Source organism: Salmo salar, chromosome 23 (genome assembly GCF_965601325.2).
Source record: "Salmo salar chromosome 23, fSalSal1, whole genome shotgun sequence".
Lineage (NCBI taxonomy): Eukaryota > Metazoa > Chordata > Actinopteri > Salmoniformes > Salmonidae > Salmo > Salmo salar.
The window spans coordinates 53917501-53940000 of record NC_138313.1 but is presented as its reverse complement, the minus strand read 5'-3'; the positions used below and the strand labels follow the sequence as shown (position 1 = coordinate 53940000).

The window sequence follows — 22500 nt, the reverse complement described above, 5'->3', positions numbered from 1 at the left end:
TTCTGGGTATTAGAGGCTTCCTGCAGATGCTGGTGAGCGGTCTCCCATACCCACTCACTACGCCGAAACCAGTCGTCGACAGCTGGGACAGTACCAGGCTCCGCCTCCCAGGGAAACGAGGGGGGTTGGTAACCAAGGACACACTGAAACGGAGTAAGGCAGAGGGATGAGTGCGTTCTGAGCGTATTCGAGCCAGGCCATATACCGACTCCAGTCATGTGGAAAGGCAGGATATTGGTGGTGGAGGTACTTCCCTATTACTTGGTTCAGGCGATCCGTCTGCCCGTTGGTCTGGGGGTGGTACCCGGAGGAGAGGCTGAGAATGACACCCAGTCACAGAAGGCTCGCCACACCCAGGACACAAACTGAGGCCCGTGGTCAGAGACGATGTCCTCCGGAATCCCATACAGACGGAACACCTGCTGGAACATACACTCCGCCAATTCCATGGCGTAAGGTAGACGAGGAAGAGGAACCAGACACATTTTTGAAAAAATGGTCTACTATGACAAGGATGGTGGTGTTACCAGAGGTTTCAGGAAGGTCTGTGATGAAGTCAACAGCTATGTGGGACCAGGGTCTGTGAGGGATTGGTTGAAGCTTAACGGAAGGGAGATGACGAGGGCTTTTGGTTTGGGCGCAGACTGGACAGGAGGGTACGTAATCCCTTACGTGGGATGCCAGTGAGGACCACCAGAACTTCCAGGCTAGAAGTTTGGTGGTTCATGTAATGCCCGGATGTCCTGACCCTAAGGATGTGAGACACCATTGCATCAGTTGGGGTCTAACAGCTGCTGGTACGTAACTCTTCCCAGTTGGTGTCTCAGGAGGAGCTGGGTCTGAGGTCAGGGCGTCTGGTATGGCAGAGTGAACCTCGCACTGTACCGGTCCCATAATGCAAGAGGAAGGAAGAATGGGTGTAGGGTCTGAGTTACTGGTCGGAAGGTCAAACTGGCTGGAGAGAGCATCAGCTTTTACATTTTTCTTTTATGTAAGTAACATGAAAATGGAAGCATGTGAACCTTTTGCACATGCTGTATGTGTTCCTTCAGGGAGTAAATCAGGATGTCATCAATGTAGACGATGAGAAAGCGGTTGATCATATCCTGGAAAACTTTGTTCATAATGGATTGGAAGACGGCAGGGGCGTTCGTAAGGCGGTGGGGCATGACCAGGTATTCGCAGTGCCCTCGCGGTGATAAAGGCCATCTTCCATTCGTCGCCTTCACGTATACGGACAAGGTTATGGGCACTTCGCAGGTCGAGTTTAGTATAGATGTTGGCGCAGCCCACTTGTTCAAGGGTCGCTGGGATCAGAGGAAGAGGGAAACGGTCCTTGACCGTGACGTCATTCAGGGAACGATAATCAATACATGGACGGAGACCACCGTCCTTTTTTCCAACGAAGAAGAAGCTGGACGTAGCCGGGGAAGAAGGACGAATGAAACCATTTAAGTGATTCGTCAATGTAGTTCTCCATTGCCTCATTTTCCGGGATAGAAAGGGGGTAAACACGGCCCTTTGGTGAATAGCACAGTCTCCTGGAAGATGTGGTGGCAGAGTGGAGGACTTGGTTTTGCTGAAGACATTGCTGTACTGGGCATATTCAGATGGTATGGTGGGTGGCACTGCCAAGGCAGATTCCTCAATGGTGGTGGCTCTGCAGGGTAGGCTGAGACAACTGGAGAAGCATGTAGAGGACCAGGACAGTAGTTCACCTTGTTGCCACGAGATGGCACAGTCATGACAACAAAGCCAGGGGTGTCTGAGGATGAGTGGCTGTTTGGGGGATGAGAGTTCCATGAGTTGAATGGTTTCGGTGTGGAAGACTCCAATCTGGAGGGTGACGCTCTGTGTCAGGTGCATGATGAAGCCCGTGCCCAATGGCTGCGAGTCCAGGGTGTTAACCTCTCTGGGCTAGGCGGGACGAAATCGTCCCACCTACGCAACAGCCAGTGTAATCCCGTGGCGTGATTTTCAAATACCTTAGAAATGCTATTACTTCAATTTCTCAAACATATGACTATTTTACACCATTTTAAAGACAAGACTCTCGTTAATCTAACCACACTGTCTGATTTCAAAAAGGCTTTACAACGAAAGCAAAACATTAGATTATGTCAGCAGAGTACCCAGCCAGAAATAATCAGACACCCATTTTTCAAGCTAGCATATAATGTCACAAAAACCCAGAAGACAGCTAAATGCAGCACTAACCTTTGATGATCTTCATCAGATGACACACCTAGGACATTATGTTATACAATACATGCATGTTTTGTTCAATCAAGTTCATATTTATATCAAAAACCAGCTTTTTACATTAGCATGTGACGTTCAGAACTAGCATACCCCCCGCAAACATCCGGTGAATTTACTAAATTACTCACGATAAACGTTCACAAAAAACATAACAATTATTTTAAGAATTATAGATACAGAACTCCTTTGTGCAATCGAGGTGTCCGATTTTAAAATAGCTTTTCGGTGAAAGCACATTTTGCAATATTCTGAGTACATAGCCCAGCCATCACGGCTAGCTATTTAGACATCCACCAAGTTTAGCCCTGACCAAACTCCGATTTACTATTACAAAAGTTTGATTACCTTTGATGTTCTTCGTCAGAATGCACTCCCAGGACTGCTACTTCAATAACAAATGTTGGTTTGGTCCAAAATAATCCATCGTTATATCCAAATAGCGGCGTTTTGTTCGTGCGTTCAAGACACTATCCGAAGTGTAAAAAGGGTCACGAGCATGGCGCAATTCGTGACAAAAACATTCTAAATATTCCATTACCGTACTTCGAAGCATGTCAACCGCTGTTTAAAATCCATTTTTATGCCATTTTTCTCGTAAAAAAGCGATAATATTCCGACCGGGAATCTGCGTTTAGGTAAACAGAGGAAAGAAAACAAAGCATTCGGTCGACGCGTGCACGCGCCTGAGTCTCACAGTACTGTAACCAGCCACTACCCAAACGCGCTACTTTTTTTCAACCAGAGCCTGCAAAGCCACGATTCAGCTTTTTGCCACCTTCTGAGAGCCCATTGGAGCCGTAGGAAGTGTCACGTAACAGCAGAGATCCTCTGTAATGGATAGAGATAATCAAGAAGGGCAAGAAATTGTCAGACAGGCCACTTCCTGCATGGAATCTTCTCAGGTTTTGGCCTGCCAAATGAGTTCTGTTATACTCACAGACACCATTCAAACAGTTTTAGAAACTTTAGGGTGTTTTCTATCCAAAGCCAATAATTATATGCATATTCTAGTTACTGGGCAGGAGTAGTAACCAGATTAAATCGGGTACGTTTTTTATCCGGCCGTGTCAATACTGCAGAACACAAAGAAACAGGGCTATGTTCCAGAACACAAAGAAACAGGGCTACGTTCCAGAACACAAAGAAACAGGGCTATGTTCCAGAACACAAAGAAACAGTGCTACGTTCCAGAACACAAAGAAACAGGGCTATGTTCCAGAACACAAAGAAACAGGGCTACGTTCCAGAACACAAAGAAACAGGGCTATGTTCCAGAACACAAAGAAACAGGGCTATGTTCTAGAACACAAAGAAACAGGGCTATGTTCCAGAACACAAAGAAACAGGGCTACGTTCTAGAACACAAAGAAACAGGGCTATGTTCCAGGACACAAAGAAACAGTGCTACGTTCCAGAACACAAAGAAACAGGGCTATGTTCCAGAACACAAAGAAACAGGGCTACGTTCCAGAACACAAAGAAACAGGGCTATGTTCTAGAACACAAAGAAACAGGGCTATGTTCCAGAACACAAAGAAACAGGGCTACGTTCCAGAACACAAAGAAACAGGGCTATGTTCTAGAACACAAAGAAACAGGGCTACGTTCCAGAACACAAAGAAACAGGGCTACGTTCCAGAACACAAAGAAACAGGGCTATGTTCTAGAACACAAAGAAACAGGGCTACGTTCCAGAACACAAAGAAACAGGGCTATGTTCTAGAACACAAAGAAACAGGGCTATGTTCCAGAACACAAAGAAACAGGGCTACGTTCCAGAACACAAAGAAACAGGGCTATGTTCCAGAACACAAAGAAACAGGGCTATGTTCCAGAACACAAAGAAACAGGGCTATGTTCCAGAACACAAAGAAACAGGGCTATGTTCCAGAACACAAAGAAACAGGGCTACGTTCCAGAACACAAAGAAACAGGGCTATGTTCCAGAACACAAAGAAACAGGGCTATGTTCCAGAACACAAAGAAACAGGGCTACGTTCCAGAACACAAAGAAACAGGGCTACGTTCTAGAACACAAAGAAACAGGGCTATGTTCCAGAACACAAAGAAACAGAATAAGGTTGACTAAGAAAAGAAAAGCAGAACCTTACACATTTCTGTTGAAAAACCTGTTGTATCTAATGTAGAACCTTTCTGTTGAAAAACCTGTTGTATCTAATGTAGAACCTTTCTGTTGAAAAACCTGTTGTATCTAATGTAGAACCTTTCAGATGATGTTTTATTTTTATCTAATGTAGAACCTTTCTGTTGTAAAACCTGTTGTGTCTAATGTAGAACCTTTGTTTATCTAATGTAGAACCTGTTGGATCTAATGTAGAACCTGTTGTATCTAATGTAGAACCTGTTGTATCTAATGTAGAACCTTTGTTGTATCTAATGTAGAACCTTTGTTGTATCTAATGTAGAACCTGTTGGATCTAATGTAGAACCTGATGGATCTAATGTAGAACCTTTGTTGGATCTAATGTAGAACCTGTTGGATCTAATGTAGAACCTGATGGATCTAATGTAGAACCTGTTGGATCTAAAGTAGAACCTGATGGATCTAATGTAGAACCTGATGGATCTAATGTAGAACCTGATGGATCTAATATAGAACCTTTCTGTTGTATTTCACGTAGAACCTTTATGTTATATATAATATAGAACCTGTTGTATCTAATATAGAACCTGTTGTATCTAATGTAGAACCTGTTGTATCTAATGTAGAACCTGTTGTATCTAATGTAGAACCTGTTGTATCTAATGTTGAACCTGTTGTATCTAATGTTGAACCTGTTGGATCTAATGTAGAACCTTTCTGTTGGATCTAATGTAGAACCTGTTGTATCTAATGTAGAACCTGTTGGATCTAATGTAGAACCTGTTGGATCTAATGTAGAACCTGATGGATCTAATGTAGAACCTGTTGGATCTAATGTTGAACCTGTTGGATCTAATGTAGAACCTGTTGGATCTAATGTAGAACCTGTTGGATCTAATGTAGAACCTGTTGGATCTAATGTAGAACCTGTTGGATCTAATGTAGAACCTGTTATATCCAATGTAGAACCTTTTTGTTGGATTTAATGTAGAACCTGTTGTATCTAATGTAGAACCTTTCTGTTGTATCTAATGTAGAACCTGTTGGATCTAATGTAGAACCTGTTGGATCTAATGTAGAACCTGTTAAATCGAATGTAGAACCTGCTGTATCTAATGTAGAACCTGATGGATCTAATGTTGAACCTGTTGTATCTAATGTGGAACCTGTTGGATCTAATGTAGAACCTTTCTATTGTATCTAATGTAGAACCTGTTGGATCTAATGTAGAACCTGTTGGATCTAATATAGAACCTGATGGATCTAATGTAGAACCTGTTGGATCTAATATAGAACCTGTTGGATCTAATGAAGACCCTTTCTGTTGTATTTCATGTAGAACCTATGGTAATGGATCTAATGTAGACCCTTTCTGTTGTAGAACCTGGCGATGTTCCTGAGCATGCTGGTGGCCTGGTTGATCCCTGACGTTCCTCGTTCTCTTAGAGAACAGGTCAGGAAAGAGAACATGTTGCTGATGGAGTTCCTTGTTCAGGATGAACAGGAGGCCGGACGCTCCAGACTTCCACAACACTCCCCCACAGAACAACCTGCACAAACACATAACACACACTCACATATTGACATCGTGGTGGAGGGGTCAGTGGGAGAAGAGGGGGCTGAGGAGGACAGATCAGGACAAACCCTGGACAACCCAGATAGCACTGACCCAGCAGAAGGAGGAGAAGAAGGAGGGGGAAAAGATGGGAGAGGAGAAGAGGGGAAAGAAGAAGAGTCAGAAGATCAGAGCGATGGAGAAGGAGGAGGAGGAGAAGGAGGAGAAGGAGGAGGAGGGCCAGACCAGGAGGAAGTCTCCATTGTGGATCTGGACTCTGTTATGGACCAGCTGTATCTGTCAGGTGATAACACTAAACCCTAATCCCTAATCCCTAGGTACCTGCTGTATCTGTCAGGTGATAACACTAAACCCTAATCCCTAGTTACCTGCTGTATCTGTCAGGTGATAACACTAAACCCTAATCCCTAGGTACCTGCTGTATCTGTCAGGTAATAACACTAACCCCTAATCCCTAGGTACCAGCTGTATCTGTCAGGTGATAACACTAACCCCTAATCCCTAGGTACCTGCTGTATCTGTCAGGTGATAACACTAAACCCTAATCCCTAGTTACCTGCTGTATCTGTCAGGTAATAACACTAACCCCTGACCCCTAATCCCTAGGTACCTGCTGTATCTGTCAGGTAATAACACTAACCCCTGACCCCTAATCCCTAGGTACCAGCTGTATCTGTCAGGTGATAACACTAAACCCTAATCCCTAGTTACCTGCTGTATCTGTCAGGTAATAACACTAACCCCTGACCCCTAATCCCTAGTTACCTGCTGTATCTGTCAGGTATTAACACTAAACCCTAATCCCTAGTTACCTGCTGTATCTGTCAGGTGATAACACTAAACCCTAATCCCTAGGTACCTGCTGTATCTGTCAGGTAATAACACTAAACCCTAATCCCTAGGTACCTGCTGTATCTGTCAGGTAATAACACTAACCCCTGACCCCTAATCCCTAGGTACCTGCTGTATCTGTCAGGTAATAACACTAACCCCTGACCCCTAATCCCTAGTTACCTGCTGTATCTGTCAGGTGATAACACTAAACCCTAATCCCTAGGTACCTGCTGTATCTGTCAGGTAATAACACTAAACCCTAATCCCTAGTTACCTGCTGTATCTGTCAGGTGATAACACTAAACCCTAATCCCTAGTTACCTGCTGTATCTGTCAGGTAATAACACTAACCCCTAATCCCTAGTTACCTGCTGTATCTGTCAGGTAATAACACTAAACCCTAATCCCTAGTTACCTGCTGTATCTGTCAGGTAATAACACTAAACCCTAATCCCTAGTTACCTGCTGTATCTGTCAGGTAATAACACTAACCCCTGACCCCTAATCCCTAGTTACCTGCTGTATCTGTCAGGTATTAACACTAAACCCTAATCCCTAGTTACCTGCTGTATCTGTCAGGTAATAACACTAACCCCTAATCCCTAGTTACCTGCAGTATCTGTCAGGTATTAACACTAACCCCTAATCCCTAGTTACCTGCTGTATCTGTCAGGTAATAACACTAACCCCTGACCCCTAATCCCTAGTTACCTGCTGTATCTGTCAGGTATTAACACTAAACCCTAATCCCTAGTTACCTGCTGTATCTGTCAGGTAATAACACTAACCCCTGACCCCTAATCCCTAGTTACCTGCTGTATCTGTCAGGTATTAACACTAAACCCTAATCCCTAGTTACCTGCTGTATCTGTCAGGTACATAACCCTGACCCCTAATCCCTAGTTACCTGCTGTATCTGTCAGGTATTAACACTAACCCCTAATCCCTAGTTACCTGCTGTATCTGATACACCTGACCCCTAATCCCTAGTTACCAGCTGTATCTAACCCCTGACCCCTAATCCCTAGTTACCTGCTGTGATCTAACCCCTGACCCCTAATCCCTAGTTACCTGCTGTATCTAAACCCTGACCCCTAATCCCTAGTTACCTGCTGTATCTAACCCCTGACCCCTAATCCCTAGTTACCTGCTGTATCTAACCCCTGACCCCTAATCCCTAGTTACCAGCTGTATCTAACCCCTGACCCCTAATCCCTAGTTACCTGCTGTGTCTAAACCCTGACCCCTAATCCCTAGTTACCTGCTGTGTCTAAACCCTGACCCCTAATCCCTAGTTATCTGCTGTGTCTAACCCCTGACCCCTAATCCCTAGTTACCTGCTGTGTCTAAACCCTGACCCCTAATCCCTAGTTACCTGCTGTGGCTGTCAGGTAATAACACTGACCCCTGACCCCTAATCCCTAGTTACCTGCTGTGGCTGTCAGGTAATAACACTGAACCCTGACCCCTAATCCCTAGTTACCTGCTGTATCTGTCAGGTAATAACACTAACCCCTGACCCCTAATCCCTAGTTACCTGCTGTATCTGTCAGGTGATAACCCTGACCCCTAATCCCTAGTTACCTGCTGTGTCTGTCCGGTAATAACACTAACCCCTGACCCCTAATCCCTAGTTACCTGCTGTATCTAACCCCTGACCTCTAATCCCTAGTTACCTGCTGTATCTGAACCCCTGACCCCTAATCCCTAGTTACCTGCTGTATCTAACCCCTGACCCCTAATCCCTAGTTACCAGCTGTATCTAACCCCTGACCCCTAATCCCTAGTTACCAGCTGTATCTAACCCCTGACCCCTAATCCCTAGTTACCTGCTGTATCTAACCCCTGACCCCTAATCCCTAGTTACCAGCTGTATCTAACCCCTGACCCCTAATCCCTAGTTACCAGCTGTATCTAACCCCTGACCCCTAATCCCTAGTTACCTGCTGTATCTAACCCCTGACCTCTAATCCCTAGTTACCAGCTGTATCTAACCCCTGACCCCTAATCCCTAGTTACCAGCTGTATCTAACCCCTGACCCCTAATCCCTAGTTACCAGCTGTATCTAACCCCTGACCCCTAATCCCTAGTTACCAGCTGTATCTAACCCCTGACCCCTAATCCCTAGTTACCAGCTGTATCTAACCCCTGACCCCTAATCCCTAGTTACCAGCTGTATCTAACCCCTGACCCCTAATCCCTAGTTACCAGCTGTATCTAACCCCTGACCCCTAATCCCTAGTTACCAGCTGTATCTAACCCCTGACCCCTAATCCCTAGTTACCAGCTGTATCTAACCCCTGACCCCTAATCCCTAGTTACCAGCTGTATCTAACCCCTGACCCCTAATCCCTAGTTACCAGCTGTATCTAACCCCTGACCCCTAATCCCTAGTTACCTGCTGTATCTAACCCCTGACCCCTAATCCCTAGTTACCTGCTGTATCTGAACCCTGACCCCTAATCCCTAGTTACCAGCTGTATCTGAACCCTGACCCCTAATCCCTAGTTACCAGCTGTATCTAACCCCTGACCCCTAATCCCTAGTTACCTGCTGTATCTAACCCCTGACCCCTAATCCCTAGTTACCAGCTGTATCTAACCCCTGACCCCTAATCCCTAGTTACCAGCTGTATCTAACCCCTGACCCCTAATCCCTAGTTACCAGCTGTATCTAACCCCTGACCCCTAATCCCTAGTTACCTGCTGTATCTAACCCCTGACCCCTAATCCCTAGTTACCAGCTGTATCTAACCCCTGACCCCTAATCCCTAGTTACCTGCTGTGTCTGTCAGGTAATAACACTAACTAAAAGGTTCAACATGGAACCAAAAGGGGTTCAACATGGAACCAAAAGGGGTTCAACATGGAACCAAAAGGGGTTCAACATGGAACCAAAAGGGGTTCTATCTGGAATCAATAAGGGTTCTTCAAAGGGTTCTCTTATGGGGACAGCCAAAGAACCCTTTTAGGTTCTAGATAGCACCTTTTTTTCCTAAGAGTCTATCCTTTACTTTTCTCTTCACTTGTATTAATATGTCTATGTTGTTGTACAGTGTAATTTAAATCCAGTTGGATTTGATTTTCTGCAGAGCCGTCCCAGAGCCTAGCTGACATGGAGCTGCCTGTCTCTGGAGCAGCCCCACTGGAGCAGGAGGACGAGCCACCAGGCCCAGACAGCCCTCCAGCTGCCCCAGTAGAGGACACAGCCTCCCCCGAGACCCCACTGGCCAAGACCCACCCAGCAGGCCTGAAGGCTGCAGACAGCAGGCTGTTCTCCAGAGGCCCTCCCCTCGTAGATTCAGCATACTCCAGGACCAAGGGCCGCTGCTCCACCCTGCCTCCCAAACAGAGAGGGCCTGAGCCAGGGCACAGCCGGCCCCGACCCAGCCACTCAACCAGCCTCACGAAGTTCCACCTTCCAGCTCTACCTCCTCTGGCCCCCTCACCTTCCCCTACAAACACCCCTCAGTCAGCCCCTCCCAAGCCCCTCCCGCCCCCTCCCAAGCCCCTGTCTCACAATGAACTGTTAATGCTGAAGGGGCCTCCCAGAAGAGAACCAGGAGGCTCCAGGGCTAAGGGGCGCTGCTCCACTCTGCCTGCCCGCCAGCGAGGTCCCGAGGCTGGGGAGAGCTCCTCCAGACCCAGCCACTCTTCCAGCTTCACCCGGCAGGAAGACCGTATCCCCCCATCCCCCAGTGAACTAAAACAAGACACCCCGGTGTGAGGAGAGGGGAAATAGAGGGGGAGGATTAGAGAGGGACGGCTGAGTCTCATCATCAGAGAAATTGATCTGTCCATCTCTCCGTCTTCATCCACCCATCTCATATGACAGCTCAGATGCAACATTGACTTGGTTGTAGGAACCAAATGGACCTGTTGTTCTTCAGTTAATAGCTCAGGTCGATTCATTGGGTTTATAAAGGAGAATGAAGTGGAATAAATCAGGATAAAAGAGAGTAGAGGAGAATTAAGGATAATAAAATGTATTAAAGGATAATAATGGAAAATATACCAAGATAAAGGAGTATAAAACAAGATAAATAAGAATACAGGAGAATAAAACAGGATAAATGAGAATAAAGAAAAATAAAGGAGAATAAAATAGAATGAAGGAGAATAAACAAGAATAATGGGGAATAAAGGAAAATAAATTAGAATAAATTAGAATAAAGTATAATAAACTAAAATAAATTAGAATAAACCAGGATAAATGAGAATGAAGGAGATTATAAACTGGGTGGTTCGAGCCCTGAATGCTGATTGGCTGACAGCCATGGTATAACAGACCGTATATATACTATGGGTATGACAAAACATATATTTTTACTGCTCTAATTACGTTGGTAACCAGTTTATAATACTAATAAGGCACCTCGGGGGTTTGTGGTATGTGGCCAATATACCACGGCTAAGCGCTGTATCCAGGCACTCCTCGTTGCGTCGTGCGTAAGAACAGCCCTTAGCTGTGGTATATTGGCCATATACCACACCTCCGTGTGCATTATTGCTTAAATATACCAGCACAAAGGAGAATAACAGAGAATAAACCAGGACAAAGGAGAACAAACCACGACAAAAAATAATAAAGGAGAATAAACCAAGATAAAGGAGAATAAAAGAGTAATCCAGGATAAAGGAGAATATACCAGGACAAAGTAGAATAAAGTAGAATAAAGGAGGATAAATGAGAATAAAGGGTAATAAAGGAGAATAAACCAGGATAAAGGAGAATAAAAGAGAATAAACCAGGATAAAGGAGAATAAAAGAGAATAAACCAGGATAAAGGAGAATAAAGGAGAATAAACCAGGATAAAGGAGAATAAACCAAGATAAAGGAGAATAAAAGAGTAATCCAGGATAAAGGAGAATAAACCAGGACAAAGGAGAATAAAGGAGGATAAATGAGAATAAAGGGTAATAAAGGAGAATAAACCAGGATAAAGGAGAATAAAGGAGAATAAACCAGGATAAAGGAGAATAAACCAGAACAAAGAATAGAGGAGTATAAACCAGGATAAATGACAATAAAGGAGAATAAAAGAGAATAAAGTACATTAAAGGAGAATAAAGGAGACTAAACCAGGATAAAGGAGATTAAAGTATAATAAAGTATAATAAAAGAGAATAACCTAGGACAATGGACAAATGAGAATAAAGAATGAAAAAAACAGGATAAAGGAGAATAAACCAGAACAAATGAGAATAAACAAGGATAAAGGAGAATAAACCAGGAAAAAGGAAAATAAATTAGGATAAATGAGAATAAAGGAGAATAAACCAGGATAAATGAGAATAAAGGAGAATAAACCAGAATAAATGAGAATAAAGGAGAATAGGTTTTGGTGATTCTGAGACAATAGTTCGTTATCAATAAAATGTCACAATATAATTTGATTTTGCTACTGGGGGACAAGGAGAACCGCAGCTCCGCTAAAACCATTGACAACTATATTCTGTTTTCAACGGATTGTTAAGTAAATGTTAACTATTTGGTTGTAATAGTATCATGTCTTGAAGAACGAAGTCAGAACTACACATTTCTGATTATTCCCCATTTAGCTCCATCAGAGTTTTACAGCAATCAGTAAACATCAATTGATCATGTTTTTTCAGATATGTGAAGGTATCCAGATTCATTTGGTATGTAGCTAGTTAGCTAAAGCAAACAACATGTGTCATTTAGCCTGTTTCATCAGAGATTAGGGTTTTGGAAAGAGTTTTACATTGTCAGTTAGAATACTGTCATCACCACTATAGATGGCAAGCAAATCAAACAATATTTGGATATAGCCATCTAGTTTATCCCCTGAAAGTTAGCTTTCAGTAGCCATATTGCCGCGATCTGTTGTTAGCTAGCTAGCCAATTTGACGTGGTCCATCAATATCATGTCTGTCAGCAGCAATTGGGATTAAACACTCTTATAAAACAATGTTGAAAAGGGGATAATGTTAGCTAACTTTGCTAGGTAGGCCTATGTTGGTTGGAGAAAAAAGTACACTATGTCTACTTACCACTATGTTTAGCCAACTGTACCAAGTTTCTACCGGTAGCTTGCAAAGTAAACATTATCAGCTAACAGTGACGTTACATTGGCATATGCGCCATTCTGCTGCTTTGACAGCCAGACCCCAGAAAGGATGGGAAATTAACCTAAACCACTCATACTGGTCAGACATAGTTATTTTATATCACTCAAATATCCAATTAATGGTGGTCAATATTGAGAGATATCGTGAGGCTACCCTGACGTAGTTAAAAATACATGATCAATTGATGTTTATTGATCATTTAAAAACATGCAGTTACTTGCTGTATAACTCTGATGATAGAGCTAAATGTGCTAAATTGTTTTGCATGGAATAGTCTAAAATGTGTAGTTCTGACTATGCTCTTCAAGATGAGATATTACAACCAAATAGTTAACATTCCCTTAACAATCCCTTGCAAACGGCACACAGTTGTCAATGGTTTTAGTGGAGCTGCGGGTCTCCTTGCCCCTCAGCAGGCTAATCGAACGCGCTGCACCTTTATTGAGACGTTTTGTTGATAACGACCTATAAGGCCTCAGACTGAGAATGTCCCAGTGTTCTAACTCTCTCAGCCAGTGAGAAGACACTGCTGCTGCTCACACTGCCAGACGGAACTGGACCAACCCGGGCTGAACTGGACCAGACCGAACAAGACCACACCAGACAGAGCCAGCTCCCCTCCCCCAGTAGACACAGGGCCAATCTGAAATGGCACCCTACTCCCTATCAGGCTCTGGCCAAAATAACTACACTATATAGGGGAATAGGGTGCCATTTACTCCCAGTAGACCCTCTATGAAGTATTTAGGTCAACAGTAATAACAGAGCTATGCTTGTAGATTTATTATATTACAACTGTGACATTTTGATAATATGAAAATCATTACTTTTGTTCATAAGAAAAAAAAATCTATTAAATAAAAAACATTTTTGCTATGAGTTTTCTCTTGTCAACAACCAAGGTCCAGTATTGCTTTATAATATATCCACTGACAATCAGTGTTGGGGAAGCTACTCTGAATATATGGTTTACCAAACTACCAATTATGTCACACTAGAAGAAGTAGCTACACTAAAGCTACCCCTAAGAAAAATATTGTTTACTTAACTGAAGTTATTTTAAAAAAGCAGTTCACTATATACAAACTACTTTGTGAAAATGTATCATATTTAAATATGAAATATCGAAGACTACAAATTCTAAGAGTGGATCACTATGGAGTCAGAATGTGTAATTCAGCCTATACACAAAAAGTATGTTTCAAGAGAAAATAAGGAAGGTCTGATGCCAAAACAGAAAGGAAATTATTGCTTGCTTCACCCATATTTTCCTTTCTTTTTACAGAAAAGTAGTGGGTTATTCCAGTAGTTAGCTACACCACTACATGGAAAAATATATATTAACTACTGGTAACACTACCAAGATTTTTACTTAGTCCAACTACGGCCAAGCTACTGGAAAATGTAGTCCTATTATTCGTTGAATTAACGTTACATAGTTCAACACTCCCCAACACTGCTGACAACTACTTTTAAAAGACAACAAGTATAGTTCATCCTGACACCTTCCATGTCTGCCAAATGTTGCTAAACAGGAGGTGAGGGAACACTGCCATTTTAATGAGTGTTTTTGATGTATTTTTGTCTCTTTTACTGTAAATGTAATGTGTAAAGTCACCGCATAGACCAGTCAAACAGCGCTGTTGCTGCAGGTCCAGATCTCCCTGTATGAGTCCACCTTCCGGTGGAACATAGCGGAACTGCAGTACAGTTACCATGGAGATGGCTAAACAGCGCTGTTGCTACAGGTCCAGATCTCCCTGTATGAGTCCACCTTCCGGTGGAACATAGCGGAACTGCAGTACAGTTACCATGGAGATGGCTAAACAGCGCTGTTGCTACAGGTCCAGATCTCCCTGTATGAGTCCGGTGGAACAGTTACCGTGGAGACGGCTAAACAGCGCTGTTGCTGCAGGTCCAGATCTCCCTGTATGAGTCTGCCTTCAGGTGGAACAGTTACCGTGGAGATGGCTAAACAGCGCTGTTGCTGCAGGTCCAGATCTCCCTGTATGAGTCCACCTTCCGGTGGAACAGTTACCGTGGAGACGGCTAAACAGCGCTGTTGCTACAGGTCCAGATCTCCCTGTATGAGACCACCTTCCGGTGGAACATAGCGGAACTGCAGTACAGTTACCGTGGAGACGGCTAAACAAAGCTCGTCTAGTTGTTTTGGTTGGAGAGCTTGGCTAGCTAGCTACAGGATAAATACTAGCTAGTTACCTAGCTAACTTACAATAAGTACACAAACATAACTAGCATCTGCAGCACCATGGCTCACGTTAGGACATACAGACCAAACGTCCGTGTTGGAAACTGGAGGGAGGACGTTACATTGGAGGAGGTGAGTCTGTCTCCAGAATAGCACAGTTACCACAGGCATGGCTAGCTAATTAAGCCCGAGAAGCCGGTGTTTTTATATTTCTATTTATATTGGTGTTTATATTGGCACGGGTGTCGTTAGGCCCAGACGAAGTCAATGTGACAGTTGGCGTTAAAGCAATATTAGTTGGTGTTTAGATATTCGACATACTACTTGTTGTTATTATTATTCCGGCGCCTATTCCTACAGCGTTTATGCTAGAAACGCCATTCCAACTTCAGAACGGGCGGAATGGTTTGGACCGAGTTGCTTGTATACAACTTTAGCACACAACTGGTGTCTGCTAGGGGTTTTATGGTGTCTGCTAGGGGTTTTATGGTGTCTGCTAGGGGTTTTATGGTGTCTGCTAGGGGTTTTATGGTGTCTGCTAGGGGTTTTATGGTGTCTGCTAGGGGTTTTATGGTGTCTGCTAGGGGGTTTTATGGTGTCTGCTATAGGTTTTATGGTGTCTGCTAGGGGTTTTATGGTGTCTGCTATAGGTTTTATGGTGTCTGCTATAGGTTTTATGGTGTCTGCTATAGGTTTTATGGTGTCTACTATAGGTTTTATGGTGTCTGCTAGGGGTTTTATGGTGTCTGCTAGGGGTTTTATGGTGTCTGCTAGGGGTTTTATGGTGTCTGCTATAGGTTTTATGGTGTCTGCTATAGGTTTTATGGTGTCTGCTAGGGGTTTTATGGTGTCTGCTATAGGTTTTATGGTGTCTACTATAGGTTTTAGGGTGTCTGCTAGGGGTTTTATGGTGTCTGCTATTGGTTTTATGGTGTCTGCTCTAGGTTTTATGGTGTCTGCTAGGGGGTTTTATGGTGTCTGCTAGAGGTTTTATGGTGTCTGCTAGAGGTTTTATGGTGTCTGCTATAGGTTTTATGGTGTCTGCTAGGGGTTTTATGGTGTCTGCTATAGGTTTTATGGTGTCTGCTATAGGTTTTATGGTGTCTGCTCTAGGTTTTATGGTGTCTGCTAGGGGTTTTATGGTGTCTGCTAGGGGTTTTATGGTGTCTGCTAGGGGTTTTATGGTGTCTGGTATAGGTTTTATGGTGTCTGCTAGGGGTTTTATGGTGTCTGCTAGGGGTTTTATTGTGTCTGCTATTGGTTTTATGGTGTCTGCTATAGGTTTTATGGTGTCTGCTAGGGGGTTTTATGGTGTGTGCTATAGGTTTTATGGTGTCTGCTATAGGTTTTATGGTGTCTGCTATAGGTTTTATGGTGTCTGTTAGGGGTTTTATGGTGTCTGCTATAGGTTTTATGGTGTCTGCTAGGGGTGTTATGGTGTCTTGTCTGCTATAGATTTGATGGTGTCTGCTGAAGGTTTTATGGTGTCTGCTCTGGGTTTTATGGTGTCTGCTATTGGTTTGATGGTGTCTGCTATAGGTTTGATGGTGTCTGCTGAAGGTTTTATGGTGTCTGCTCTGGGTTTTATGGTGTCTGCTATAGGTTTTATGGTGTCTGGTATAGGTTTTATGGTGTCTGCTAGGGGTGTTATGGTGTCTGTCTGCTATAGATTTGATGGTGTCTGCTGAAGGTTTTATGGTGTCTGCTCTGGGTTTTATGGTGTCTGCTATAGGTTTTATGGTGTGTGCTATAGGTTTTATGGTGTGTGCTCTAGGTTTTATGGTGTCTGCTAGTGGTTTTATGGTGTCTGCTATAGGTTTTATGGTGTCTGGTATAGGTTTTATGGTGTCTGCTAGGGGTTTTATGGTGTCTGCTATAGGTTTTATGGTGTCTGCTAGGGGTTTTATGGTGTCTGCTATAGGTTTTATGGTGTCTGCTAGGGGTTTTATGGTGTCTGCTATAGGTTTTATGGTGTCAACTTTAGGTTTTATGGTGTCTGCTATAGGTTTTATGGTGTCTGCTATAGGTTTTATGGTGTCAACTTTAGGTTTTATGGTGTCTGCTATAGGTTTTATGGTGTCTGCTATAGGTTTTATGGTGTCTGCTAGGGGTTTGATGGTGTCTGCTATAGGTTTTATGGTGTCTGCTAGGGGTTTTATGGTGTCTGCTAGGGGTTTTATGGTGTGTGCTAGGGGTTTTATGGTGTCTGCTAGGGGTTTTATGGTGTCTGCTAGGGGTTTTATGGTGTCTGCTGTAGGTTTTATGGTGTCTGCTGTAGGTTTTATGGTGTCTGCTATAGGTTTTATGGTGTCTGCTAGGGGTTTTATGGTGTCTGCTAGGGGTTTGATGGTGTCTGCTATAGGTTTTATGGTGTCTGCTAGGGGTTTTATGGTGTCTGCTATAGGTTTTATGGTGTCTGCTAGGGGTTTTATGGTGTCTGCTATAGGTTTTATGGTGTCTGCTATAGGTTTTATGGTGTCTGCTAGGGGTTTTATGGTGTCTGCTATAGGTTTGATGGTGTCTGCTATAGGTTTTATGGTGTCTGCGATAGGTTTGATGGTGTCTGCTATAGGTTTTATGGTGTGTGCTATAGGTTTTATGGTGTGTGCTATAGGTTTTATGGTGTCTGCCATAGGTTTTATGGTGTCTACTATAGGTTTTATGGTGTCTGGTATAGGTTTTGTGGTGTCTGCTAGGGGTTTTATGGTGTCTGCTAGGGGTTTTATGGTGTCTGCTAAGGGTGTTATGGTGTCTGATAGGGGTTTTATGGTGTCTGCTATAGGTTTTATGGTGTCTGCTATAGGTTTTATGGTGTCTGGTATAGGTTTTGTGGTGTCTGCTAGGGGTTTTATGGTGTCTGCTAGGGGTTTTATGGTGTCTGCTAAGGGTGTTATGGTGTCTGCTAGGGGTTTTATGGTGTCTGCTATAGGTTTTATGGTGTCTGCTATAGGTTTTATGGTGTCTGCTATAGGTTTTATGGTGTCTGCTAGGGGTTTGATGGTGTCTGCTAGGGGTTTTATGGTGTGTGCTAGGGGTTTTATGGTGTCTGCTAGGGGTTTTATGGTGTCTGCTAAGGGTTTTATGGTGTCTGCTAGGGGTTTTATGGTGTCTGCTGTAGGTTTTATGGTGTCTGCTAGGGGTTTTATGGTGTCTGCTGTAGGTTTTATGGAATACATATTTTACCCCCCATCCGCTTTCATGGCATTTCATGAAGATTCTAAGACTTCCCATTGTGGCATCATCACTTACAGCCGTCATTTTCTCATGCAACTTTTGACCCAAATCAGCTAATTATTCCCACTTTGCAACCACTTAGACAAAATATTTCAAGCTTACCAGCTTCGTATACTTCTCTGCTACTCAAATCTGGCGTTTGGACTAAACTTAACATTCGAATCAATATTTACAGCAGTTTAAGTAACCCAATCAACAACATTTTCTGTAACATTTTTGCAAACAATGTCCGTTTTCAGCACTACCACAGAAAGTTAGTGTACAGTGGTTTTTGTAACTGCATTACCACGTGTTTTTCAAACTTTGCCCAACAGCTGCCATTTTGACCACAACCACATACCACAATCGGACAGCAACCACACAACGGCTTACCATATCTAGTGACAACAACCACACAATTACATATCACAACCACACAATTACATACCACAACCACACAATTACATATCACAACCACACAATTACATATCACAACCACACAATTACATATCACAACCACACAATTACATACCACAACAACACAATTACATATCACAACCACACAATTACATATCACAACCACACAATTACATATCACAACCACACAATTACATACCACAACCACACAATTACATATCACAACCACACAATTACATACCACAACCACACAATTACATATCACAACCACACAATTACATATCACAACCACACAATTACATATCACAACCACACAATTACATATCACAACCACACAATTACATATCACAACCACACAATTACATATCACAACCACACAATTACATACCACAACCACACAATTACATACCACAACCACACAATTACATATCACAACCACACAATTACATATCACAACCACACAATTACATATCACAACCACACAATTACATACCACAACCACACAATTACATATCACAACCACACAATTACATATCACAACCACACAATTACATATCACAACCACACAATTACATATCACAACCACACAATTACATACCACAACCACACAATTACATACCACAACCACACAATTACATATCACAACCACACAATTACATATCACAACCACACAATTACATATCACAACCACACAATTACATACCACAACCACACAATTACATATCACAACCACACAATTACATATCACAACCACACAATTACATACCACAACCACACAACTTCTGACCACACATTTAACTACTGACCGTATCCAAACAACTACCGACCAGAAATTCTGACAAAATCGAATGAATTTCGATGGGAATTAAAAATGACATTTTTACACTTCTTTCACTACCACAAACAAACGTTTAAAGAGCTTTAGCTAGCTTTAGCTAGCTCCACCAACTTTACCTGTAAAGTTACCATCTAGTTTTTATACAATATCGTTTTTGTTTGGGGACTTAACTGATGTCTCTGTCCTTGGCGCGCGCACACACACACACTGAGCTGTCTCTCCACACACACACACTGAGCTGTCTCTCCACACACACACACACACTGAGCTGTCTCTCCACACACACACACTGAGCTGTCTCTCCACACACACACACACACTGAGCTGTCTCTCCACACACACACACTGAGCTGTCTCTCCACACACACACACACACTGAGCTGTCTCTCCACACACACACACTGAGCTGTTTCTCCACACACACACACTGAGCTGTCTCTCCACACACACACACTGAGCTGTCTCTCCACACACACACACTGAGCTGTCTCTCCACACACACACACTGAGCTGTTTCTCCACACACACACACTGAGCTGTCTCTCCACACACACACACTGAGCTGTCTCTCCACACACACACACTGAGCTCTCTCCACACACACACACACACTGAGCTGTCTCTCCACACACACACACTGAGCTGTCTCTCCACACCACACACACACTGAGCTGTCTCTCCACACACACACACTGAGCTGTCTCTCCACACACACACACACACTGAGCTGTCTCTCCACACACACACACTGAGCTGTCTCTCCACACACACACACTGAGCTGTCTCTCCACACACACACACTGAGCTGTCTCTCCACACACACACTGAGCTGTCTCTCCACACACACACTGAGCTGTCTCTCCACACACACACTGAGCTGTCTCTCCACACACACACACACTGAGCTGTCTCTCCACACACACACACACTGAGCTGTCTCTCCACACACACACTGAGCTGTCTCTCCACACACACACTGAGCTGTCTCTCCACACACACACACACTGAGCTGTCTCTCCACACACACACACTGAGCTGTCTCTCCACACACACACTGAGCTGTCTCTCCACACACACACACTGAGCTGTCTCTCCACACACACACACTGAGCTCTCTCCACACACACACACTGAGCTGTCTCTCCACACACACACACACACTGAGCTGTCTCTCCACACACACACACTGAGCTGTCTCTCCACACACACACACTGAGCTGTCTCTCCACACACACACACTGAGCTCTCTCCACACACACACACACACACTGAGCTGTCTCTCCACACACACACACTGAGCTGTCTCTCCACACACACACTGAGCTGTCTCTCCACACACACACACTGAGCTGTCTCTCCACACACACACACACACACACACCTGAGCTGTCTCTCCACACACACACACACACTGAGCTGTCTCTCCACACACACACACTGAGCTCTCTCCACACACACACACTGAGCTGTCTCTCCACACACACACACACTGAGCTGTCTCTCCACACACACACACTGAGCTGTCTCTCCACACACACACACACTGAGCTGTCTCTCCACACACACACACTGAGCTGTCTCTCCACACACACACACTGAGCTGTCTCTCCACACACACACACTGAGCTGTCTCTCCACACACACACACTGAGCTGTCTCTCCACACACACACACTGAGCTCTCTCCACACACACACACACACACACTGAGCTGTCTCTCCACACACACACACTGAGCTGTCTCTCCACACACACACTGAGCTGTCTCTCCACACACACACACTGAGCTGTCTCTCCACACACACACACACCTGAGCTGTCTCTCCACACACACACACTGAGCTGTCTCTCCACACACACACACTGAGCTGTCTCTCCACACACACACACACACACTGAGCTGTCTCTCCACACACACACACTGAGCTGTCTCTCCACACACACACACACACACACACTGAGCTGTCTCTCCACACACACACACTGAGCTGTCTCTCCACACACACACACACTGAGCTGTCTCTCCACACACACACACTGAGCTGTCTCTCCACACACACACACTGAGCTGTCTCTCCACACACACACACTGAGCTGTTTCTCCACACACACACACACACTGAGCTGTCTCTCCACACACACACACTGAGCTGTCTCTCCACACACACACACTGAGCTGTCTCTCCACACACACACTGAGCTGTCTCTCCACACACACACTGAGCTGTCTCTCCACAAACACACTGAGCTGTCTCTCCACACACACACTGAGCTGTCTCTCCACACACACACACACACTGAGCTGTCTCTCCACACACACACACACTGAGCTGTCTCTCCACACACACACTGAGCTGTCTCTCCACACACACACTGAGCTGTCTCTCCACACACACACACACTGAGCTGTCTCTCCACACACACACACACTGAGCTGTCTCTCCACACACACACACACTGAGCTCTCTCCACACACACACACACTGAGCTGTCTCTCCACACACACACACTGAGCTGTCTCTCCACACACACACTGAGCTGTCTCTCCACACACACACACTGAGCTCTCTCCACACACACACACACTGAGCTGTCTCTCCACACACACACACTGAGCTGTCTCTCCACACACACACACTGAGCTCTCTCCACACACACACACTGAGCTGTCTCTCCACACACACACACACTGAGCTGTCTCCACACACACACTGAGCTGTCTCTCCACACACACACACACTGAGCTGTCTCTCCACACACACACACACTGAGCTCTCTCCACACACACACACACTGAGCTGTCTCTCCACACACACACACTGAGCTCTCTCCACACACACACACTGAGCTGTCTCTCCACACACACACACACTGAGCTGTCTCCCACACACACACTGAGCTGTCTCTCCACACACACACACTGAGCTGTCTCTCCACACACACACACTGAGCTC

The 22500-nt window shown here is 44.3% G+C and overlaps 2 protein-coding genes across 3 annotated transcripts in view; both read left to right on the top strand.

Annotated features, from left to right (window-relative positions):
* The window catches only part of LOC106584860 (anoctamin-2), a 128833-nt gene extending 115086 nt beyond the window's left edge, over positions 1-13747 (top strand). The window contains exons 24-25 of the mRNA XM_082968267.1: positions 5748-6225; positions 9869-13747. Of these exons, the coding sequence (XP_082824393.1) occupies positions 5748-6225; positions 9869-10503 (1113 nt within the window). The 3' untranslated portion in view covers positions 10504-13747. The remainder of the gene's footprint in view (positions 1-5747; positions 6226-9868) is intronic.
* Positions 13748-14912: 1165 nt separating this feature from the next.
* Positions 14913-22500, top strand: part of cfap161 (cilia and flagella associated protein 161) — a 41488-nt gene continuing 33900 nt past the window's right edge. Inside the window, exon 1 of one of the 2 annotated variants that reach the window (XM_082968240.1) lies at positions 14913-15211. In XM_082968240.1, coding sequence (XP_082824366.1) covers positions 15140-15211 — 72 coding nt within the window. In that variant the 5' untranslated portion in view covers positions 14913-15139. The remainder of the gene's footprint in view (positions 15212-22500) is intronic. The other variant, XM_045706268.2, reaches the window with a different exon arrangement.